Source organism: Malassezia japonica, chromosome 6 (genome assembly GCF_029542785.1).
Source record: "Malassezia japonica chromosome 6, complete sequence".
In the NCBI taxonomy this organism is placed as follows: Eukaryota; Fungi; Basidiomycota; class Malasseziomycetes; order Malasseziales; family Malasseziaceae; genus Malassezia; species Malassezia japonica.
In genome coordinates this window covers 623773-644259 of record NC_083375.1, presented here as the reverse complement: position 1 = coordinate 644259, position 20487 = coordinate 623773, and the positions used below count along the sequence as shown (strand labels likewise).

The 20487-nt window shown below is 64.6% G+C and overlaps 8 protein-coding genes across 8 annotated transcripts; 2 read left to right on the top strand and 6 right to left on the bottom strand.

The window, feature by feature from the left end:
* Nucleotides 1-28: 28 nt before the first annotated feature.
* MJAP1_003488 (uncharacterized protein) lies at nt 29-2119 on the bottom strand (the record flags this gene model as incomplete). The annotated part of the gene is made up of 2 exons (XM_060267416.1): nt 29-1657; nt 1940-2119. The coding sequence occupies 2 exons, from the start codon at nt 2117-2119 to the stop codon at nt 29-31; spliced, it is 1809 nt and encodes a 602-aa protein (XP_060123399.1).
* A 127-nt stretch (nt 2120-2246) lies between these two features.
* Nucleotides 2247-2658, top strand: SNU13 (RNA binding protein snu13; the record flags this gene model as incomplete). Its single annotated transcript, XM_060267415.1, has 2 exons — nt 2247-2612; nt 2638-2658. 2 exons carry the CDS (start codon nt 2247-2249, stop codon nt 2656-2658), a joined length of 387 nt encoding a protein of 128 aa, XP_060123398.1.
* Nucleotides 2659-2706: 48 nt separating this feature from the next.
* On the bottom strand, nt 2707-3910 carry SIS1 (Molecular chaperone (DnaJ super); the record flags this gene model as incomplete). The annotated part of the gene is made up of 2 exons (XM_060267414.1): nt 2707-3818; nt 3844-3910. 2 exons carry the CDS (start codon nt 3908-3910, stop codon nt 2707-2709), a joined length of 1179 nt encoding a protein of 392 aa, XP_060123397.1.
* Nucleotides 3911-4045: 135 nt separating this feature from the next.
* YTA7 (TAT-binding protein-like protein 7, AAA ATPase) lies at nt 4046-8117 on the bottom strand (the record flags this gene model as incomplete). The annotated part of the gene is made up of 5 exons (XM_060267413.1): nt 4046-5278; nt 5301-6238; nt 6261-6393; nt 6416-7960; nt 7989-8117. The coding sequence occupies 5 exons, from the start codon at nt 8115-8117 to the stop codon at nt 4046-4048; spliced, it is 3978 nt and encodes a 1325-aa protein (XP_060123396.1).
* A 61-nt stretch (nt 8118-8178) lies between these two features.
* Nucleotides 8179-10441, top strand: MJAP1_003484 (uncharacterized protein; the record flags this gene model as incomplete). The annotated part of the gene is made up of 2 exons (XM_060267412.1): nt 8179-8428; nt 8451-10441. 2 exons carry the CDS (start codon nt 8179-8181, stop codon nt 10439-10441), a joined length of 2241 nt encoding a protein of 746 aa, XP_060123395.1.
* Nucleotides 10442-10472: 31 nt separating this feature from the next.
* On the bottom strand, nt 10473-13092 carry CDC28_1 (RNA helicase; the record flags this gene model as incomplete). The annotated part of the gene is made up of 2 exons (XM_060267411.1): nt 10473-12733; nt 12756-13092. The coding sequence occupies 2 exons, from the start codon at nt 13090-13092 to the stop codon at nt 10473-10475; spliced, it is 2598 nt and encodes an 865-aa protein (XP_060123394.1).
* A 419-nt stretch (nt 13093-13511) lies between these two features.
* On the bottom strand, nt 13512-16992 carry ELP2 (Elongator subunit elp2; the record flags this gene model as incomplete). The annotated part of the gene is made up of 2 exons (XM_060267410.1): nt 13512-15618; nt 15641-16992. 2 exons carry the CDS (start codon nt 16990-16992, stop codon nt 13512-13514), a joined length of 3459 nt encoding a protein of 1152 aa, XP_060123393.1.
* A 28-nt stretch (nt 16993-17020) lies between these two features.
* MJAP1_003481 (uncharacterized protein) lies at nt 17021-19055 on the bottom strand (the record flags this gene model as incomplete). The annotated part of the gene is made up of 2 exons (XM_060267409.1): nt 17021-17154; nt 17177-19055. The coding sequence occupies 2 exons, from the start codon at nt 19053-19055 to the stop codon at nt 17021-17023; spliced, it is 2013 nt and encodes a 670-aa protein (XP_060123392.1).
* Nucleotides 19056-20487: the final 1432 nt, after the last annotated feature.

Sequence of the window (20487 nt, the reverse complement as noted above, 5' to 3'; positions counted from 1 at the left end):
TATGGCTTATGTACACTGTTAATTACCACTATGCTTCATACAGCGGCGGGAAGATGGTAGTGGCGCCATCGCCGCGTGCCGACGTGCTCGCATCGCGACTGCTATGCTCGGACGGTGGCGACGCGGCACGTGTGCGTCCTCGCTCGTGCGCCTGGAAGTAGGCGGGAGGATGCGCGTCGCCCGACTCGGACGGCGGTGCGGTCGGTGCGCCTGCGTCTGAGCCCGGGGCCGAGTCGGCGTACGACGGGGGCAGCGCGTCGGTCCTCGCTTCGCTGGGCTCGGCACACGTTCCCGAGAAGGACAGAGGAGGTTCACCGGCAGGCCAGTCGCGGAACGGCTGTGAATCCATAGGGAGAGTGTAGCAGATCGGCGGTGCGAGTATACCCGAGGGTTGCTGCGACACTTCTTCAAAGTTGGGAAGCTCTTCTGCTGGCGGCGAGTGGTCGTGCGCAAGGTCGACGACCGCATCGTAGGTGGATGGTGCGCGTTCCGTGCTTGGTATATTGGCCAACTGTGCCGCATATGACGGGTTCGAACGCAGGGCATCAGGGAGGCGAGTATCGTTCACATGTTCATGCATACTCGGCGGTGGCTCGTTCGTCTCGGTGGTAGAGAACTGGACGTGCGCCGGGTCGCGTATAATGGTTTGAGCATAGGCGCCCGGCTGTGCGGGTGTCGAGAGCGCCATTGCACGCATCGCATGGTCCATTTGGCTCGCGTCGTCGTACCCATCGTACTCGGGCTGGTTCGTAAAGAGCGCAGGAATGTCATCGCTGCTGTGTGGCGCCTTGCCGTGCTTCGACGGGGACTGCTTCGAAGGCGCGTCGCTCGGCTGTCCCTGCGAGTGCGGCGGGAGGGCCGGCGCATCCGCCTCAGGCCCTGCCGGGGCGGGCAGGATCTTGATCAGCTGCCCGGTGCACATATCCTGGCGCTCGCCGGTGGCGGTACGAAGAAGAATACGGATGCAGAGAACAAACCGAACATTGTGTAGTGTCGTGTCCTGCGTGATGGACTCACACTGCCCATCGCCGAGGCTATGCTGCGTCGTGCCGAGGTCAAACGTAGGGTGTGCCGATGGTGTCGGCGGCGCATTTGAGCGCAATGCAAATTGCAGATGAATCGGTTTCTGCGAGTGAAACCGGCACGACTTGCCGGAAAACGCCACGAGCGCGTGGCGCCGGTGGGGCTTGTGTGTGGAAAAAGCCGAGGAAGATGCAGCATCGTGCGAGAGTGAATCGCGCTGCTCCGACGTGCGTGCGCGCTGGAGTGCGAGGACGTACTCGAGAATATCGTCGTCCGAGTACATTTCGCCGGACGGATGCGACTGTGTCACACGGACCAACCCTGCCTCAACGCTCGATAGTTTCAGCCCACGGTCCAACACCAAGGACTGGTCTGGGGGCGGAACGTGCACCTGGACCACGGCCGGCTCGCAGCTGCGAATCACGGAGCAGTCCAGCCAAAAGTGCGCGGTAACCGGCTGGTGCAAGGACCAATACAGTGGCGCAAGCGAGTAGCGCGAGTTGGGCGTCACCGTGTTCCAGTGCCAGCGTGCGCGATGCTCAAATCCCGGCGATGCAAACGGCTTGAGCGCGTCTGGGCCTGGGTGGGTATAACGAGTGGGATGCAAGAGCATGCGGGTGATTTGCGGCTCGCCCTGTGTCGCATGGAGTCGCGCTTCGACGTGGTAGGTAAGTTCGCTATTGGTTCCATGGATGCATTGCGGAAGGTCATCCGTTAGTTCAAATCGGAACGGCAATGCGCCAGGCACATGTGTGTGCTGAGCGTTGGCCTCCCACAAGGATTGCTCAGCGGCGTAGAGTTCAATCGCCTGCCCCCCCTCGCCCAGAACACGCTCCACGGCGTGCATTGATACAGTACACTTTGTATATCCTCTTTGGCTTGCGCCCTCATCGAGCTTTGCCAAGACATCACCCACGATCCATGCAGTGAACCCCTCGAGGCCCAGGTACCCAGCCTGGAACGAGGATGCGTCGGCCTGGAGCGCGATTTCAAAGATCGCGTCCGATCCAGATCGCTTCTCTCCGGTCACGGGCCCCAAATGCGATGGCATGGTCGCCACCCAGGAAGGCGCCTGCAGCGGTGGCGCGTCGGGCATGGCGTACGCCTTTAGGCTATGCGAGCGCCGCGCACAGGCCCTCCACATATCACGTGCGCTCGGGACAAAAAGCGCTGCGCGACTTTTTTCGTCCCACCGACCTGTGATCCGAAGTCGTGAGGTCAAGATGTCCGAGTCCGAAGTCAACCCCAAGGCCTTCCCCCTCGCCGATGCTGCGCTTACCAACCAGATCCTTGATCTGGTGCAGCAGGCTTCGCACTACAAGCAGCTGAAGAAGGGTGCGAACGAGGCGACCAAGACGCTCAACCGTGGTATCTGCGAGTTCATCGTGATGACCGCGGACGTCGAGCCGATTGAGATCGTGCTGCACCTGCCCCTGCTGTGCGAGGACAAGAATGTGCCCTACGTCTTCGTCCCCTCGAAAATTGCCCTCGGCCGCGCCTGTGGCGTGTCGCGCCCGGTCGTCGCCTGCAGCGTGACCACGAACGAGGCCCGCGAGCTCCAGAGCCAGATCCAGACGATCAAGCTTGCGGTACGTCACCCACTCACTCATCCAGATCGAGCGTCTCCTGATCTAAGTAGTTGTCATGCTGGTAGATGCTACATATATTACAGTACTCTGAACTTTAGCTCAGAGCGGCGCGAACCTGGCTGCGCTGCGCCTCCGAAAGACGGTCGGGGAACTCGACGTTCCACTCCACGACGAGGTCGCCCTTGCGCGTGCCCTTGACCTTGGAAATCGGCATACCCTCGCCGGCGAGGCGCGTCGTCCGACCGGGCGTGATGGTCGTCTTGCCTGCGGCCGGCGAAGGCAGCGGAATGTCGATCGTACGGCCGTCGAGCGTCGTCACCTTGCGGCGCGAGGCAGGCGAGCCGGGCTTCGGGGGGTCCAGCGCGTCGGCGAGCTTCAGCGGCTGGACTATGCGCAGGTCGTCGCCGTTGCGGGTAAACGTGGTATTCGGACGCTCGTCAACGACAAACACCAGGTCGTGCGACACGCCAGGGCTCACTTCGTTGCCCATACCCGCAAAGCGCACCTTGGTACCCTTCTTCCAGCCAGGCTTGACTTCGATCGTGACGACCTTTTCTTCCTTGCCGCCGCTCGCAAGCTTGCGGCCGATCTTGAGCTTCTTGGTGGCGCCCTTGTAGAGCTCCTCGAGCGTGAGCTTGAGGGGCGACTCGGTATCTTCGGGCTTCTCGTGGGTCTCGGGCTCAGCGCCGCCAAAGCCGCCGCCAAACATGCCGCCGAGGTCATCGGCGCCCATGCCGCCCATGCCGCCCATGCCGCCCATACCACCGCGGCCACCACGGCTGCTGCGGCCGCCGCCGGGCATACCGCCCATACCGGGCATGCCGCCCATGCCGCCCATGCCGCCCATGCCGCCGCCGCCCATACCACCAAAGATATGAGCAAAGATATCGTTCGGGTCAGATGGCGAGAAGCCACCGGCTCCGCCAAACGGATTGCCGCCGCCACCCGAGGTAAAGTGGAAGGTGCGGCCGCCGCCGCCAGGGAAACCGCCGCCCATACCGGCGCCAGGGAAACCGCCAGCCGCGTCCTCTGGCATCGGGCCGCCGCCCTTTAGGCCATCTTCACCGTACTGGTCATAGATGGTACGCTTGTTCTTGTCCGAAAGCACCTCGAAAGCCTCGCCGACTTCCTGGAACTTCTTCTTGGCCGTCGCCTCGTTGTCCTTGTTACGGTCAGGGTGCCACTTCAGCGCCGCCTTTTTGTATGCTACGCGTTAGTCGTTGGGACGTACCTTTCTTAATTGCATCGTCATCGGCGGACTTGGGCACACCCAAAATTTGGTAGTAGTCCTTCCCCATGATACGGAAACGTGTCGCGGGTCGGTGGCAAGTGCGAGGTTATATTCGCCAGTCCGTGCCACGTCGGGCCAATGTCCGCCCCGGCGAGATCTCGCGCGCTTTCCACAACCTTCGGCCGCACTTCCATGTCACGTGCTATGCGCTACGACCGTGCACCGCTTCGTGGAGCGCGTGGGCAACCGTGTGGAGCTCCGCGAGGAGCGGCTGGCGGTCCCACGCGGTGCGGTGGGCGAGGATCGCGTCGTAGCACGCGGCGCGGGTCTGCTCGAGTTGCTCGATAGAAAAGCCATTCGTAGTACGCACAAGCATCGCCACGAGCTCGTCCTGTGCCGTGGTGGAGAGCAACATGTCAGGCAGCGCTGGCGCCGCCGGAGGGACGGGGGGCGGTACCGCGTCCGCCACCGGCTCGTCGTCGGTGCGCGGCCGCTTCGGCGCCTCTTCCTCCGGCTCGTCGGGTGCGTCGGCAGGCGCAGACGTGGAGCGCACGCGTTTGTGTGCACGCTCAATCGTCGAGACGTCCACGAGGTCGTTGGGGCCGGGCGCCTCGCCTTGCTTGCGTGCACTGTAGCGCTGCCCATTGGGGCGCCGCGAGTGCACCTCGCCGGCCTTTTGGAGCTCGGCGGTGCGCCTCGCCTCTTCTTCACGTGCAAGTACACGCTGCGCCATGCGCTCGCACTCGGCGCGGAACGGCGCATCAATGTACTGGTCTAGGAGGATCGTCGCGAGGTTCTGCATCTGGCGTGCACGGAACACGCGGTCCGCATCGACCTCGCGTGCCTCCTCGGCATTCGACACGATCTTGTTGATATCGTCCATGAACGCATCGCACGTAAGGTAGCCGTTGTAGTACAGACGCTTTTGCATCTTTTCCAACGTCATGGTATAAATGGTAAAGTCGCGCAGGATATACGGTGAGTCGTCGTTGGCCTCGGCAGGAGGCGCCTCGGCAGAAGCGGTGGGGGCAGGCGCCTCGTGCACGGGCGCCATGTCGGTGTCGGCCGTGTGGGATTCGGCAGGTTCCGCGACAGGCGCCTCGACAGGCGCATCGAGCGCGTCCGCCGGCGCGTCTGCCGGCACGACCACCGGCTCATCGATAGCTGCATCGGGGGCCTCGTCCGCACCGGCATCCGCATCCTCGTCCGCACCCTCGTCTGCGTCCTCGTCTGCGTCCTCGTCTGCGTCCTCGTCTGCGTCCTCGTCTGCGCCCTCGTCGCTACCGCCAACGTCCGCCGGCACATCGTTCTCACCCTCGTCGGACGACGCGCCGACGAGCTGGTCGGACTTGTCGTAGCGCAGCGTGACAATCACCTTGCCTTTTTCGCGGCGCCAGTCAAACTGCGCCATAAGCTCGCGAAGATTGTACTCGTCCTGTGTCAGCGGAACAACGTACCCAGACGTCGCGCGTAAACTTTTTAAACTTTTTGCGCAGCTCGGCAAGCACAGGGCCGAGGCGGAACTTGAGGTGCTCGAGCAGCCGCGCGTCGCTTTCCGTCTGCTGGCTCAACTCGAGCTGCGTCGGCTGGCGCGGCGGCTGCGGCGGTGCTTTTGGCAGCTCGTCCAGCACACGCCTGCGCCGCGGCAGACCGTCGGCAAACTGCGACGGCGGCCGAGCGGCCTGGCGCGCAATGTCGCCGAGGTACGCGGCGCGCGCGTCCTCGGACGGCGTCGGAATCGCAACGCGGTGGAGCGGCAGGATGCCGAACCACGCGCGGATCTCGCTCGGGAGCTCGTCAAACGGCACGCTCGCGACGCCGAGCAGCATCACGGGATCCTCGGGCTTGAGCGTGTCGAGCAGCGCACAGAACGCTTCGCGCACACTCTCGGACAGAAGCACGGGCCAGCGGTCGAGCTCGGGCACGAGCAGGACGCTCGGCTTGAGGCGGCGTGCCTCGTTAAACTGCTGCACGAGCGACGACTCGGGCGTCTGGCTGCTGTCGCCCAAAAGCGACGCAACCGCAATCGTCTGGACGTTGTATCCTTCGAGGCGGTGCAGCAGCGCGGCAGCAGCCGTCGCCTGGCCCATGCCAGCCGGCCCATGGAGAAGGAGGCGAGGGCGGTACACTCGCGCCTTTTCAAACGATTGCTGCAGGAGCTCGCGCTCTAGTGCACCTGCCGGCGACTCGGCAGCGATCGAGGGCATGGCGCCGAGCGCTGTAGGGTCGACTTCCCAAAGCGCCTCTTCGAGCGCCGAGCGCTTGTCCTTTTGGGGAAGGATGCGGCGGCATACATTGTGCGCCGCATCGACGACGCTGCCGAGCAGCGGCACGAGGTGCGCCGGCAGCGGCGTGGCCGCGGTGCTGGCAGAACGTGCAGACGACGGCACCATTTCTGCGTTAGCTTAGCGACGTACTCTCGAGCGCAAGCAAAAAGTCGCGGCCGCCCACCTCGACCGACGCCGGGTCGAGGAGCAGGCGCTCCGACGAACTATAAATCTGGGGATAGCGCCGCTGAATGGCGTTGAGCGTCGCCTCTGTGCACAATGCCTGCGTCAGTCACAATACGTACACGAAGATCGGCACCGCCAAAGCCGTTCGTCGCACCGGCCAGCACCTCTTTGAGCTCATCGGTGATCGGGGGCTCCCAGTTGCGCGTGTGGATCGAGAGGATGCTGAGGCGCGCCTCTTTGGTCGGCAGTGGAAAGTAGAATTCGCGGTCAAAGCGGCCGGGGCGCCGCAATGCGGGATCTACCGAGTCGGGGCGGTTGGTCGCGCCGATCACGACGACTTGCCCACGCCCGTCCATGCCGTCCATAAGCGCAAGCAGCGTGCTTACGATGCTTGCGTGGATCTGGTCCTGCTTGCTCGACCGCACCGGCGCCAGGCCGTCGATCTCGTCGAAAAAGATGATGCTCGGCTGTGCATTCTTGGCCTCTTCAAAGAGCAGACGCAGCTGGCGCTCCGCCTCACCAACCCACTTGGACAGGCAGTCGGCACCTTTGCGCATAAAGAAGCTGATTTTCTGGCCGGACGTCGAGCAGCTTGCCGCAAGCGCACGCGCGACGAGCGTCTTGCCTGTTCCCGGGGGGCCGTGGAAGAGCACGCCACGCGGCGGCGTGACGCCAAAGCGCTGGAACAGCTCGGGGTACAGCAGCGGAAGGGAGACCATCTCTTTGAGCTGCTGCACGTGGTGTTCGAGGCCGCCGACGTGCCCAAAGTCGATCTGCATGTCGACTCCCAGAGGATCGACGTCCGCGAGCGGATCGCCGCCGCTCTTGACGCGCCCCATCGCATCGGTCGCAGTCCCGAGGCCGGCCGGCGCCGGCGCAGGGCCGTTTTCGAGGAGCGCGCTGCCACCTGTCACTGGCGCAGCGAGCGTGCGCGGCGGCTCGTCGTCCGAGCTGTCGTCCGCCTCGCCAAACGCACTGGCGTAGTCCTTGCCAGACATGGTCAGCGGCAGCGCATCCCATCCTTCTTTTCCCCGGCGCCCCCGCGGCAGCGACGAGTACGGCAGGCTCGGCAGGCCGATGCCTTGGTGCGGCGGTGCGGCTGGCAGCTCGTACGCGCGCGAGGGGCGCGACGCGCGGCGCACACGCCGTCCAAAGCCGTCGCGCGGCGGCTCGGGCGGTGGCGCAACCATGGAGTAGTTGATCTTTTTCCGCGTGCGGAAGCTGTACGCACGCCCCGTCTGCTCGTGTTCGCTCTCTGCCGAGGAGGGCGTCTCTTCCGAGTAGTGTTCCTCGGACGCCATGCGCTCGCGCTGGGCGAGGCGAGCGCTCGAGCGCATCAGCTCGGGCTCCGACGAGTCGCGGTGGCGGCGTGCCGACCGCGACGCGGCGAGGCTCATTAGATTTTCGCGGCGCTGTGTGCGCTCCGCCGCGCGGCGTGCGCGCACCGTCTCGCCATAGTCCGCGTTTTCGTCTTCGTCCTCGTCGTCCGGCGCGACAAAGCCCCGCAGGCCCTTGGCGGAGGTGCGTGTACGCCGGCGAGGAGGCGACTCTTCGTCGTCATCCCAGCTCGGCTCTACATAGCTTGTCGAGCGCCGCCCGCTGCGCGTGAGGCGCACGCGGGGCGGTGACGGCTCGTGCACGTCACGAGGGGGTTCATCGTCCTCCTGCGTCAGTTCAAAAAAAAAAACGCACCTCGCTCAGCTCTCCTTCGGCAAAGTACTGCGAGTAGAACGAGCCTTGCGGCCGTTTTCGTAGCCCAGGGCGCTTGGGCGATTCACTCATCGACGCGTACCGCGTCGAGCGCCGCGACGGAGCCGCCATCGTCGCGTCGAGAGCGTTCGGCCGTAAGCCACGTGGGCGCGACGCGACGCGTCTTTCCAACATGGCGCATGGCACGCCGACGCTGGCGTCCGCGTCGAGCGGCGCCGCGCGGCTCCAGCCATCGTATCGGCGTGTCGAGGCGGAGGAGCTGGAGGCGGTGAGCAGCGCGCCGAGTGTGCACGATGTGCACATGGTGCAATACGGCTACCATGACGGCAGCTCGCAGCATCTGCCGCCCCACCTCGTGCGGTATATTGAGCCGACCGAGGGCGAGTTTGATCTGCAGGTCGAGTACGATATGGACGAGCAGGGTGCGTGTTGCTTCTAATCCAGACCAAGCGTGGCTCGCGCAGACCAACGCCGAGCGCCGCGGCGAGCAGCTCGACCAGCTGTCGTGCGAGGCGTTCGAGATTATCATCGACCGGCTCGAGAAGGAGTGGTTCCAGCTGGTGAAGCGTATTCCCTCGCGTTTCTCGATCGGCGCGGCGGAGGATGACGACGAGTTTCCCGAAGACTCGATCTGTGCGATTTGCGACGACAGCGAGTGCGAGAATCTGAACGCGATCGTGTTCTGCGACGGATGCAACCTCGCCGTGCACCAGGACTGTTACGGCATTCCCTATATCCCCGAAGGGCAGTGGCTGTGCCGCAAGTGCACCGTATCGCCCGACCGCCCGGTGTCGTGCGTGCTGTGTCCGGTCGAAGGCGGTGCATTCAAGCAGACGACCCAAGGGACCTGGGCGCACTTGCTCTGTGCGATGTGGATCCCCGAGACGGGCGTCGGCAACGCGGTGTACATGGAGCCGATCGACGGCGTGAGCGAGATCCCAAAAGCGCGCTGGCGCCTGCGTTGCTACCTGTGCAACAAAAAGAGCGGAGCGTGCATCCAGTGCGAGCACCGCTCGTGCTTTACTGCCTTTCACGTCATGTGCGCGCGGCGCGTGGGGCTGCTCAGCAAGGCAAAGCGCCACCGCGAGGAGAGCGACCACGAGAACGAGGAGCCCCAAACGCTGACGGCGTACTGCCACCACCACCTTCCCCACGAGGAAAAGGCGGCGCTCAAAGCGCGCGTGCGGGGCGAGGACGACGACGGGAGCGACTCGGACGTGTCTACGCGCGAGCTTGCGCTGAACCGCCCGGCGCGCACCGGCGCGTACGAGTCGATTGCGTCCAAGAGCGCGAGGGCGTACAATAAGCTCTACAGCGCAGGGCCGCTTCCGGTGCCCAACTACATTGTGCACCGCGTCCTGGAGTACATCCATCGCATTCCCATCCGGAAAAAGGCCCAGACCGTGGCCCAGATCGTGCGGTACTGGAGCCTGAAGCGCCAAGAGATGCGGGGCGCGCCGCTCCTCAAGCGCCTGCACATTGAGCCGTGGACCGTCGGCAACTTTGTCGACGAGCGCACCTCTGCGCTCAAGCTCGCCAAGCTGCAGTATGTGTACCGCCTGCGCGAGGACCTCGAAAAGGTGCGCCTCCTCGCCGAGCTCGTGCGCAAGCGCGAGAAGGAAAAGCTGCGCCAGGCGCGCCTCTTTCATACCAATGTCGTCCAAGGCGCGATGCTCGGGCGACAGACCCAGATGCGGCACACGCTCGAGACGCTCATGGCGCTCGACAAGGCCAGCTGGTTCCTCCAGCCGGTCTCTACCGAGGACGCGCCGGACTATTACGAGTGCATCGCCGAGCCGATGGACTGGTCGACGATGGCCGCACGCATCGCCTCGTTCACCTACGCCACGTCAGCCGAAATGGAGCACGACGCGCGAAAGGTGTGCACGAATGCGATGGAGTACAACCGCCCGGACTCGGCGATTCACAAGGCCGCAGCCAAGATCCTCAAGAGCCTCGAGAGCATTTTTGCGCCGCTGCATGCCCTGCTCGACGACGACGCGCTCGGCCTCGAGCCGCCGCAGGCGGTCGTCGAGATGCTTGCGGCGCCGCCAGACGCGCCGCCGAGCGACGACGTGCCGATCGGCGCGCCGGACGCCTCGACCAGCACCGTCGACGCGTTCCTTGAGCAGTTTTACTATATGGTGCACAAAGCGCCGACGCCCGAGCCCGAGCCCGAGCCGGAAAAGACCGTCAAGGCGCCCCGCGTCAGGGCCCCGAAGCCGGTCGCGCCGCCGACGCGCCGCAGCGGACGCCACGCCGCCGAGCCCGAGATGCCCGCGACCGAACCGTGCGTTTTGAAGGAAATGGATAAAAAGGACTCGTTCAAGTACTTCAACACCGGTTGGCTCCTCCCCCCGGGCGCGCGACGCAATAATCGGCCCAAGCCCCCACCGGTGGTGCGCAAGGACCGGAAACGCACGTCGCGGACGTGATGCCTTGCGCTGGACGAGTAGACTATCTGTACTATGCATACATTTTTCCCCGCTGTGCGCTGCTTGCCGCCTGCGACACGCCCGTCGTACGCTGCTGGCGCTGGATCTTGGCATTGTCCTGCACGTCCTCCTTGGAGAAGTAGTGCCGTGCGACTTCCATGAGCCACTCGGGCTTGATTTCCATGACCTGGCGCATAAAGTTTTTCGACGTCTCCACCAGCTCGTAGTAGCACAAAAAGCGCGGCTGGGGAACATGTTTGTGCAGGCACGACGAGGGGTGGACGTGCACGCTGCTGTTTTGTTTGATTGCGCGATAAGTCTCCCCGCCCTTTTGGAGGCGCGCCGTGTTCATAAAGTAGCCCGCGACAATCGACTTTTGGATGCCGGTGATGTCGGCGGCATTTGCGTTGGATTCCGGCACGAGTTCCACGCGCTCGCACAAGTTCACGAGCTGGTCGCGCACGTCGCGCACGCGCGCGAGCGTCTTGGGCTGCAAAAAGTTCTCGAGGCAGAACGCGCTGCTGTACGAGCTCTCGACCCACTGCTCCCAGATGTTGAGCAGCGTAAAGTGGTCGCCGCCCGGCCGGAAAAAGGTCTGCCGCGCACGGTCCGCGTGGACTTTCTTGTCTTTGGGCCGGAAAAATAGGCTGCCGCTCTCGGCAAGCATGGACACGATCGAGAGAACCTCTTCGGTGCAGCGGTGCTCTTCACTCGCGAGGATCGCCTTGGACATCATCGGGTCGACCGGGAACTCGGCCATGCGGCGCCCAAGCTTGGTCAGCTCGCCGCGGTCGTTCAGCGCGCCGAGCGCATACAGCAGCTCGAGCGAGCGGATGAGCGTGTCGGTCGGCGGCGGATCCAAAAAGTCAAAGTTGAGCAGGTCGTGGATGCCGACCGACTTGAGCAGCAGCACGACATTCGCGAGGTTTGTGCGCTGGATTTCCGGCACGGTATTCTCGTCGAGCTCGTTCTGGTACGCCCACTTGGTAAAGAGGCGGAAGCACTTGCCGGCGCCGACACGCCCCGCGCGGCCCGCGCGCTGGTTCGCCGACGCACGCGAGCACGGCACGACGGTCAGGGCCGCCATGCCGGTGCGGGGGTTGTACGAGTTCTGCTTCACGAACCCCGGATCGATGACAAACGCGATGCCGTCGATCGTAATCGACGTCTCGGCAATGTTGGTCGCCAGCACGACCTTGCGTGCGCCTTCTGGCGTCGGCTCAAAGATGCGCGCCTGCATGTCGCTCGGCAGGTTTGCATAGATCGGGCACACGATCAGCTCGGGGATCTTGCCGCCAAGCGCACGCGCCGTCTCTTGGATGTTCTCCATCGCGACGTCGATCTCGTCCTGGCCCGTCAAGAACACGAGGATATCGCCTTTTGGCTGCGTCGTGTGGATCTGGAACACGGTCGTGACGGCCGCGTGCAGATAGTTCGCCTCCGGCTGGGGGGTATAGTGAATATCCACCGGAAAGCGGCGGCCCGGCACGAAAAAGATCGGCGCGTCGTCAAAGAACATGCTAAACTTTTCCGCATCAAGTGTCGCGGACGAAATGAGCAGCTTGAGGTCCGGCCGGAACCGCGCAATGTCTTTCACGAGGCCAAAGAGAATATCGGTGCTGAGCGTGCGCTCGTGCGCTTCGTCGATCATGATCACCGAGTAGCTTCCGAGGTCGGGATTTGTCAGAAACTCGCGCAGGAGCATACCGTCGGTCATGTACTTGACCACGGTGTCGTCCGACGTGCAGTCCTCGAAGCGGATCGAGTAGCCACACTCGCGCCCGAGGCGCACGCCCATCTCTTCCGCCACACGCGCCGCGACACTCATCGCAGCAACGCGGCGGGGCTGCGTGCAGGCGACAACCTTGCCGTCCGCCGTGTAGCCGGCTTCGTGCAGGAACTGGGGCAGCTGCGTCGTCTTGCCCGATCCAGTCTCGCCGACGACAATCAGCACTTGGTGCTCCTTGACGGCCTCGAGGAACTCTTCGCGCAGTTTGTACACCGGCAGCGACTTGCGTGTCGCGTCGATGGACGTCGCGCGGTCCTCGGCTTCCTGCAGCTGGCGCTGGAACTCGAGCTCCTTGGCGGACATCTCCTGGTTCAGCCCGCCGTCCTTTTGCTTGTCCATGATAAACTGGATCGTCTGCGACTCGTCAATGACAAAGTCGAACGCGTCCTCCTCCTGCTTGGCCTCTTGCAGGAGCATGGAGCGCTCGATCTGCTCGCGCTCGAACGAGTCGAGCTCGGATGTTTGCGGCTTGCGCCGCTCGCGCTCAGAGCGCGCGTCGTCGTCTGGGTCAGTAGCAAAACGTACATCGGCGGTCGTGCAGTGCGGCATGCTTCCTCTTGCGGTCCACGCGCCCTTGCTCCGTGAGATAGTCCTCCGGAAGTGTGTACGCCTCCTCCGGCTCGTCGAGCGCCGCATGCTCCTCGGCAAGGCGCAGCAGCTCCTTCTTGTGGTCGAGCTCGCGCTGCTCTTTCTTGGTCAGCTTGACGCCGCGGAAAAACGTCTCCTCGTCTTGGATCTCGCGCCGCAGCAGCTCGACCTGCTGCTGCGAGCGCTTCGCTAGATACTCCTGGCGCGAACGCTCACGCAGCGCATCAAGGGGCTCGCCGGGCGGCGGCGGAGCGCCGCGCGGATCGTCGGGCATCGTGGTCACCTCCACTCTTCCCCCATGTCGCCACCCCCCAGTGCGATGGAGGTCGATGCGCCGGCGAGCGGGGACGCGCCGCGCTTCCAGGTGAAGAAGTGGAATAGCGTGTGTCTCTGGAGCTGGGACATTCAGGTGGACAACGTACGTGATGCCGCTGACGCAGTGTGCCATCTGCCGGAATCATATTATGGAGCTGTGTACGTGCCGAGGCTGACGCAGGCATCGAGTGCCAGGCGAACCAGGGCTCGGCGACCACCGACGAGTGCACAGTGGCCTGGGGACAGTGCAATGTACGTTTCTTGACTTATGTAGCACGCCTTCCACTTCCACTGCATTTCCCGCTGGCTCAAGACGCGCCAGGTGTGCCCGCTGGACAACCGCGAGTGGGAGCTGCAAAAGTACGTTGCACTACTGACCTAGGTATGGCCGCTAGGGCGCCAGTCGATCAGGCGGACACACCCGTCGTCTCCGGCCGATAGCAGACTGTAGGGCACGTCGTTGTAGGCATCCGTCCACGCGCCACGCGGCCGGAACGCGAGATCGTGCACGGATCCGGTGTGGTGGTGGGACAGCGCCGTGTGCAGCGACCACGCGGTGCGCGCCGCGTCGGCGACATAGAGCAGCACGGCACCGCTCTCGAGGCCGACGGCAAGCTTCGCGTCGGGGCCGACGGCGACCGCGACGGCCGCCTCGTCGAGCTTGAGCGTGGCGAGGAGCGCGTAGGGAGCGTCGCCGGGCAGCAGGCGCCATACCTTGACCGTCTTGTCGCGCGACGCGGTCGCAAAGAGCGCTTCATCCGGGCTCCACGCACAGTCCCATACGATACGGGCATGCGCGCGTTCGCCGGCAAACGGCACAAACGCCGGCCCGTCGCGCCGAAAGAGCCACCACGACCGGTCGCGCGAGGCGGTCAGGAGGAACTGGCCGTCGGGCGAAAAACGTACGCGCGTCACCGACAGCGCGTGGCCCTCGAGCACATCCGGCAGGGGCTTGTAGCGCTGCGCGCCGTCAAACAGGCGCACAACCGCATGGGCCGGCGACGTCGCCTTGCAAGTGCTCGCAATGAGGCGCGTCGCGACGTCGGCAGCGACGCTCAGCAGCTCGTAGCCGTGGCCGTACAGCTTCTCGAGCTCGGGCCAGAGCGTCTGCGTCTGCAGCTGCTCGGGGTTCGGCGGGGCGGTGAACGGGGCATAGTCCGGCGGCGCATCGGCCGCCTCTTGGGCCACGGCGCGGTTCGACAGGCCCAGCGGGGGGACGCCGGCCGCCGTCGGCCCTTGCTGCTTGGCACGCGCGAGGTCGACGTCGAGCACAAACTCATCGCCCGGTGCAATGCCTTGCTCCTCGAGCCAGCCACGAATCGCCGTGCTGCCGACCTTGTCGGAGCCGTCGGCAGCGTCAACAAGCGACGCGATGTGCACGTCCGTCGCAGGCACGCCGTTCTCTTTCCGCTTCTCGGCAATGATATCCGCGCCCTTGGCCGTCTCTTCGGTCACGACCAGCAGGCCAAGCTCGGCGTCTGTGCCGGCCGGGCCACACACGTCGCTGATCGGCACGACGTCGAGCGTAATCTCGCCGAGCGCCGTGCGGAACGCACGCACAAAGCGGCGCACCGCCTCGAGACGCGGCGCGATCGGCTCGACGTGCGCACGGTGCTTCTTCTTGGTCAGCAGCTCGGTGCTCGTCACACCGATAATCAGGCGCTGCGTCGTGCAGAGCGCTGCAATGCTCAGCAGGAGCTTGTGGCCAATGTGCAGGTGGTCAAACGTGCCGCCCAGCGCGACGACCGGCGCGCGGGGGAAAGCCGACGACGCCGCTTCGTGTGCCTCGCCTTGGGGCCCACACGCGATGGAGCGCGGCTCGAGCGGCGCAATGGCAGAAAGCACACGGCGGTCCACTGCATAGGCACCATCGACCGCAAAGAGGCCGTCGACCTGCTGGCCGTACGCCGCCGCCCAGCGCTTGGCCCCCTGCTGCCCTTCATGGGAAGCCGACGCACCCGGCACGAGGTACACGGTAATGTCGGCCAAGAGGCGGTTCTGGCGCACGGCGATGCCCCATGCCTTGGTGTACACCTGCTGCAGAAAGTGCTCGAGGTCCTGGAGCGCGCACAGCGGCGTGCCGCCGAGCTCGGTGCCACGCAGCAGATCGCTAAACACGAGCACGGCGAGTGCGGCAGGCCGCTCGGCCATCGCCGCGTCGAGCGGCACGTCGAGCGGCGCGGTATCCCGCCACTGCCGCGCATCTGCAATGTCGAGCGCGAGGACGTACGTCTCTCGTGCGTGCGTCTGCACCATGCGCAAGCTGAGCGCATTTTCGACAAATCCCCGCGAGGCGCCAAACACGCGCAGCACCTTTTCATCCGCCGCGCTCACAAACGACACGCGGTCGAGCCACGCGACCTGGACGAGGTCGTAGCCGTGCGTCTGCGGTCGCGCCATCTCGTGCCACGAGCGCTCGGCAACCGCGTCCTCGTCTCCGCCCGGAGGGCAGTAGGTGCCGTGCAAGCGTGTGGTGCGGTCCGCGCTGCGTCAGTCGGGGTACGTACCCTGTCGAGAGGAAGTAGTCGCCGTACGGCTCCCATGCGAGGCCGCGCGCCGGGCCGGCGTGGCCCGACAGCGTGGCGCCCGGCAGGAAACGCTGCTGTCCGTCAGCGAGCGCCCACAGGTGCGCCGCGCCTTGACGGTCGTACGTGAGTACCGACGGCCGGCTCGTCGTCGGCTGCCATGTCGCGCCGAGGAAGCCGCCGCTGAGACTGCCGACGTCGCCGAGGCGGTGCACCGGCAGCCAGAGCGCATGCGACGCCGCCTCGTCGGAAAGAAGCGGCCACTCGGTCGCGCCCGGCTCCTGGGGCGACCAGAGAATCATGCTATTGTCCACCGAGCTCGAGAGCAGCACCGCACGCTGCGCATCCGCGCTCAGCGAGGGGAACCAGCGGACGCCGGTGACCCATGCATCGTGGCCGACTAGCATAGCGTCCAGCGACACGGCCCACCGCTGCGACGCATGCGCAAATGACAGCCAATTTTTCTTGGTATTGATGCCCTGGTCGTCGTCGGGCAACAGCTCGGCGGCCATGCGCTCAAAGGCGTCCGCCGGCGCCCGCTCGACGCCGGCCACTGACTCGGCCTGGATGCGCCACACGCGTACGTTGTTGTCCTGCGCCGCAGACGCGAGGTGCACGTCGTACGCGCCGCCGCGCACGCTCGGCGCAACGCAAAAGTCCAGCGCACGTACCCAGTCTTCGTGCCCTTCGAGCTGGAGGCGCAGCGTAAACTCGCCGCCGGCCTCGCGCACGTATAGGTGCACTTTCTTGTCGGTGAGTGCGACGGCCATGAGCGTCGTCAGTGGCTCGTTGCCGTTCGGGAGGTGGGCCAGGGCAATGTCCAACGCGTAGCGCCCCCCCAGCGAAATCTCCTGCACGACGTCGGCCTGCAGCGTGTCGCCACGCGTCAGTTCCCAGACCTTGAGGGTGTTGTCGGTGCTTCCTGTCGCAAAGACGGACGCACTGCGCGCGACCGACATCGCATCGCGCACCACGCCGAGCGCCGTAATCGAGGCGCCATGCGCGTTCTGCACCGCGACGTCGCAGCGCCACGAAAACGCGCCACTCTCTGCGACGGCACGCCACACCTCGAGGTCGCCGCTGTACGAGCCGAGCACCAGCGCGGGATTCGCGTCCGGCGCAGGCGCCGCTTTGAGCACGTACACAGCGTCGCGGCACGACGTCGCCCACCTCGACGCCGGGCGGGTGCCCGGCACGGCGGCCGACACGAATCCTTTGTGCACGCCAAAGACGTACGTGTCCTCTTCCGCATCCTCACTACGTAGACGCACCCATTCCGCGACGTGCGATGTGCGGTTCACCGCGCACGACAGGTACTCGTACGCGACGGCCATCGTCGCGGCCGTGCGAAAAAGGGCGAATTTACTCCACTTGGCTACGGCGGCGGTGGGCTACAAAGTAAGCGCGGCGCTCGCGGACGGGAATGCCGCGGCACTGCGACAGGCTCACGAGCGTGAGGCGAGGATTGGATGCAACCAGGCGGTCGAGGGCCGCGGCTGAGTAAGTAGCAGTACGTACTGGTAATTTGGGTATCGTCCAGGTACAGCGAAGTCAGGCGCCCGGTCCACGGCGTGAGCGCATCGAGGCCGTCGTCGCGCAGTCCGGTGCTGTTGAGCCAGAGTGTGTGCACGGCTGACGGCGCTGTGTGTGGCATGCTGCAATCGAGATCGTGCTCGTGGAGCTGCAGCCCATTGAGCTCGACCTGCTCGCAGCTCGCAAAGAGCAGGCGGAGCGTATCGCCGAGCGTCGCGGCCGGAGCGTCCGGCACCGCCCAGTGCCCCGGCACGGCCGCGCGCCGCTTGTCGCCTTTTAGGCGCACACATGCAAAGGGCCGGTGCTGTGCGGCGGCAGCGAGCATGGCGGCCAGTGCGTGCAGCGTGGGGCCCGAGACGCCCATGCGCCCTTGCAGCGAGGACTGGTGCCGGCGTGAGTACTCGACGAGGTCATCGAGATCGAGCGAGCGCAGCGCACTCGCGCCGTCGAGTGGTAGCAGCTGGCGCACAAGGTGCAGCAGCGAGCTGCTGTGCACACACAAACCAGCGAGTCCGATGTGCTCGAGCGGCGAGGCGGTCCGTGCGGCGCTGCGTGGCACGCCGAGGCCGAGGCCGATACACAGCACATCGAGACTCCCGCTCTCGCCAACCGCGGTGTAGCCCACGTCCAGCGAGCGCAGCTGGGGGCCGCACAGGCGCAGCAGCCCTCCGACGGCAATGTCGCCGACGGATGTGTGCGATACGTCGACCTCCTCGAGCTTCTGGAAAGGAATGCACGGCGGATTCGCATGCGCACACTGCGCGACGCACGCGCTCACCGCATCGGAGAACGTCTCCTCGGTAAAATTCTCGCACCATGCGACACGCAGCGCACGCAGCTTGGGGCAGTGCGACCCAATCTCCCGAAGAGCCGCGGGGCTGACCGACGTCATAGTCAGGTCGAGGTGCTCGAGCGTTGCCCCGCTTGCATAGACGAGTGCAGCGACCGCCGCGTCGCCCAGCGCGAGGCACCCGCGCACGCTCACGCGACGCAGCTGCCACGGCACGGGCATGGTGCTGGATGGCGGCGCACGCAGCAGCCGTACAAACGACGCATTCTGCAGACGCGTGAGGCCGTGCAACTCCACCGCCTCGATCGGTGCCGTGAGGCGGGGTGCGCTCGGCGACAGAGCGAGTGCGCCGGCGAGCATCGCGAGCAGCAGTGGCGCCGTCTTGTGGTCCTGCGAAAAGAGCGGCAGCGATGCGGGGAAAAAGATGCGTGTGCGCACGCGCGCCTCGGCAGGAAGCGGCGGCACGGCTCCCGGCGTACTTTTGGTCTTGTCGGGTGCGACATGCGGAAGAAAGTAGGACGACAGCACCTCTTTCGTGACGGACATGGGCGAGTACAGGCACACCATCTCAAAGAGGCGGTCGGCGAGCGTCACCGGCATGTGCTTTAGGAGCTCGCGATTCATCTCGCTCCATTCCATGGCATCTACAAGGGTGCGGGCTGCCTTTGGACGGCGCTCCTGATCGATCTCGTCGGCGTCTTCAGGCGTATAGTCGTCCTCGTCGCCCCGCCGCCGTTTGCGGGGCGGCGGGCGCCGGGGCGCGGCGCCAGAGAGCTCTTCAAGCACTTCCGGTGTAGGGAGGATATGCGTCGAAAAGTGCTTTCCCGCTACGCGTAGTGCAATGTCGCGCAGCATCGGCAGCGCGCACGCCCCGTCACGGTACACGTCTTCGGCGACGTCTCGGCGCGACACGTGCTCGGTGTACGTCGGCGGAAAGGGCGACATGTCGTTCTGGATCTTTGTCTCGAGCGCATCATTCGCGAGCACTTTCTCATAGAGCTTCGACGTGGTCGCCTCTTTCGGCGGGCGGCGCCGCGTCCCTGCCCACCGTCCTCGGCTCGGCGGCCGCACCATCGAGGTGGAGGTGACCGTGCGCGTGGAGGCGTGTACTTGGAATCTTCCACGATGAGCCGACGCGACCTGAGCATTGTCGCGCCGGTCGGCTACAATGTGTCTACGTGTGGCTACTGCGGTGAGAAGGAAGGGCAAAAGAGGTCGTCTGCCCATTCCAGCTGCTCGTTTGGAGTATGGGTAGGTCGCGCTGCTGACATAGGCCATGCGCCTCACGCCCGAGTCCTACCAGGAGCTTGTGGACCGCGGCTGGCGCCGCTCGGGCTCGTTCCTGTACAAGCCAGACAATGCGCGTACGTGCTGTCCTCTACATACGATCCGGTACGTGACTGTTCTGACGCAGCCTGCGCACCGACGAGTTCCGGCCGTCCAAAGCACAGCGGCGCGTGGTGAACAACCTGTACTGGGAGCTGTCCCAGCGCACCAAGCCGGCCAAGTGGAAAGGAAAGTGGGCGTCGGACCATGCGTGGGATGTCGAGGAGCGCCTCAATATGGTGCTCGAGCAGGACACGGACCGGGCGCCCTACCGTGGCGCGCCGTACGATGTGCTGCCAGACGAGCGTATCCAGGTGCGTATTTTTGCCTAATCCAGGTCGCGTTACGCCCTGCGAGCTCGACCGATGAAAAGTATGCGCTTTTCCGCAAATACCAGGCCCACGTACACAAAGAGTCGGAATCCGAGATCAGTTCGCGCAGCGGCTGGGAACGATTCCTGGTTGACGCACCTTTTCCGGTACGTGCCGCCCCTCTGACGCAGGAGGCGCCCACTGACGCCGGGATTACGTACGGCATCTTTCACCAGGAGTATCGATGTACGTTTTTCCTCTCACACAGACCGCGGTACTCTCATTGCTGTTGGCGTAATCGATGTGCTCCCCAGTTGCGTTAGCAGCGTCTACCTTTACTATGATCCTGCCTACGCTTCCTGGGAGCTCGGAAAAATTAGCGCACTAAACGAAATCGCTTTGGCGCAGCGTCTGCAACGTATCCCCGAGTTTGCTAATTTGCAGTACTATTACCTCGGTACGTGGCGGTGCTCACCTAGGCTTTTACATTCACAATTGTCAAAAAATGCGCTACAAGGGAGCTTATCGCCCCGCTCAACTTTTGGATACTGCGAATAACCAATGGCACTCGTTATCGAAACTGAGCACTCAGCTGGATAAAGGCATGCGCTACAACTTTACCAGTGCACGGCCCAATTATGAACAGATTAGCCTACCCAGTGGCGGAGCTAATGACGATATTCCGTTACCCCGTCCGCTACCTCCGGGAATAGACGAGCCGGAGGCCATGCTTAATAACCCTGAGGACTGCATGTTGCTATGGATGCCGAGGCCTACTCATGCCATCTTGCAGCGGCTCGATGTACGTCACTGACCCAGTGCCTATTCTTACGCAGATCTTGCAGCATGTACCTGCACAAACACGTGGC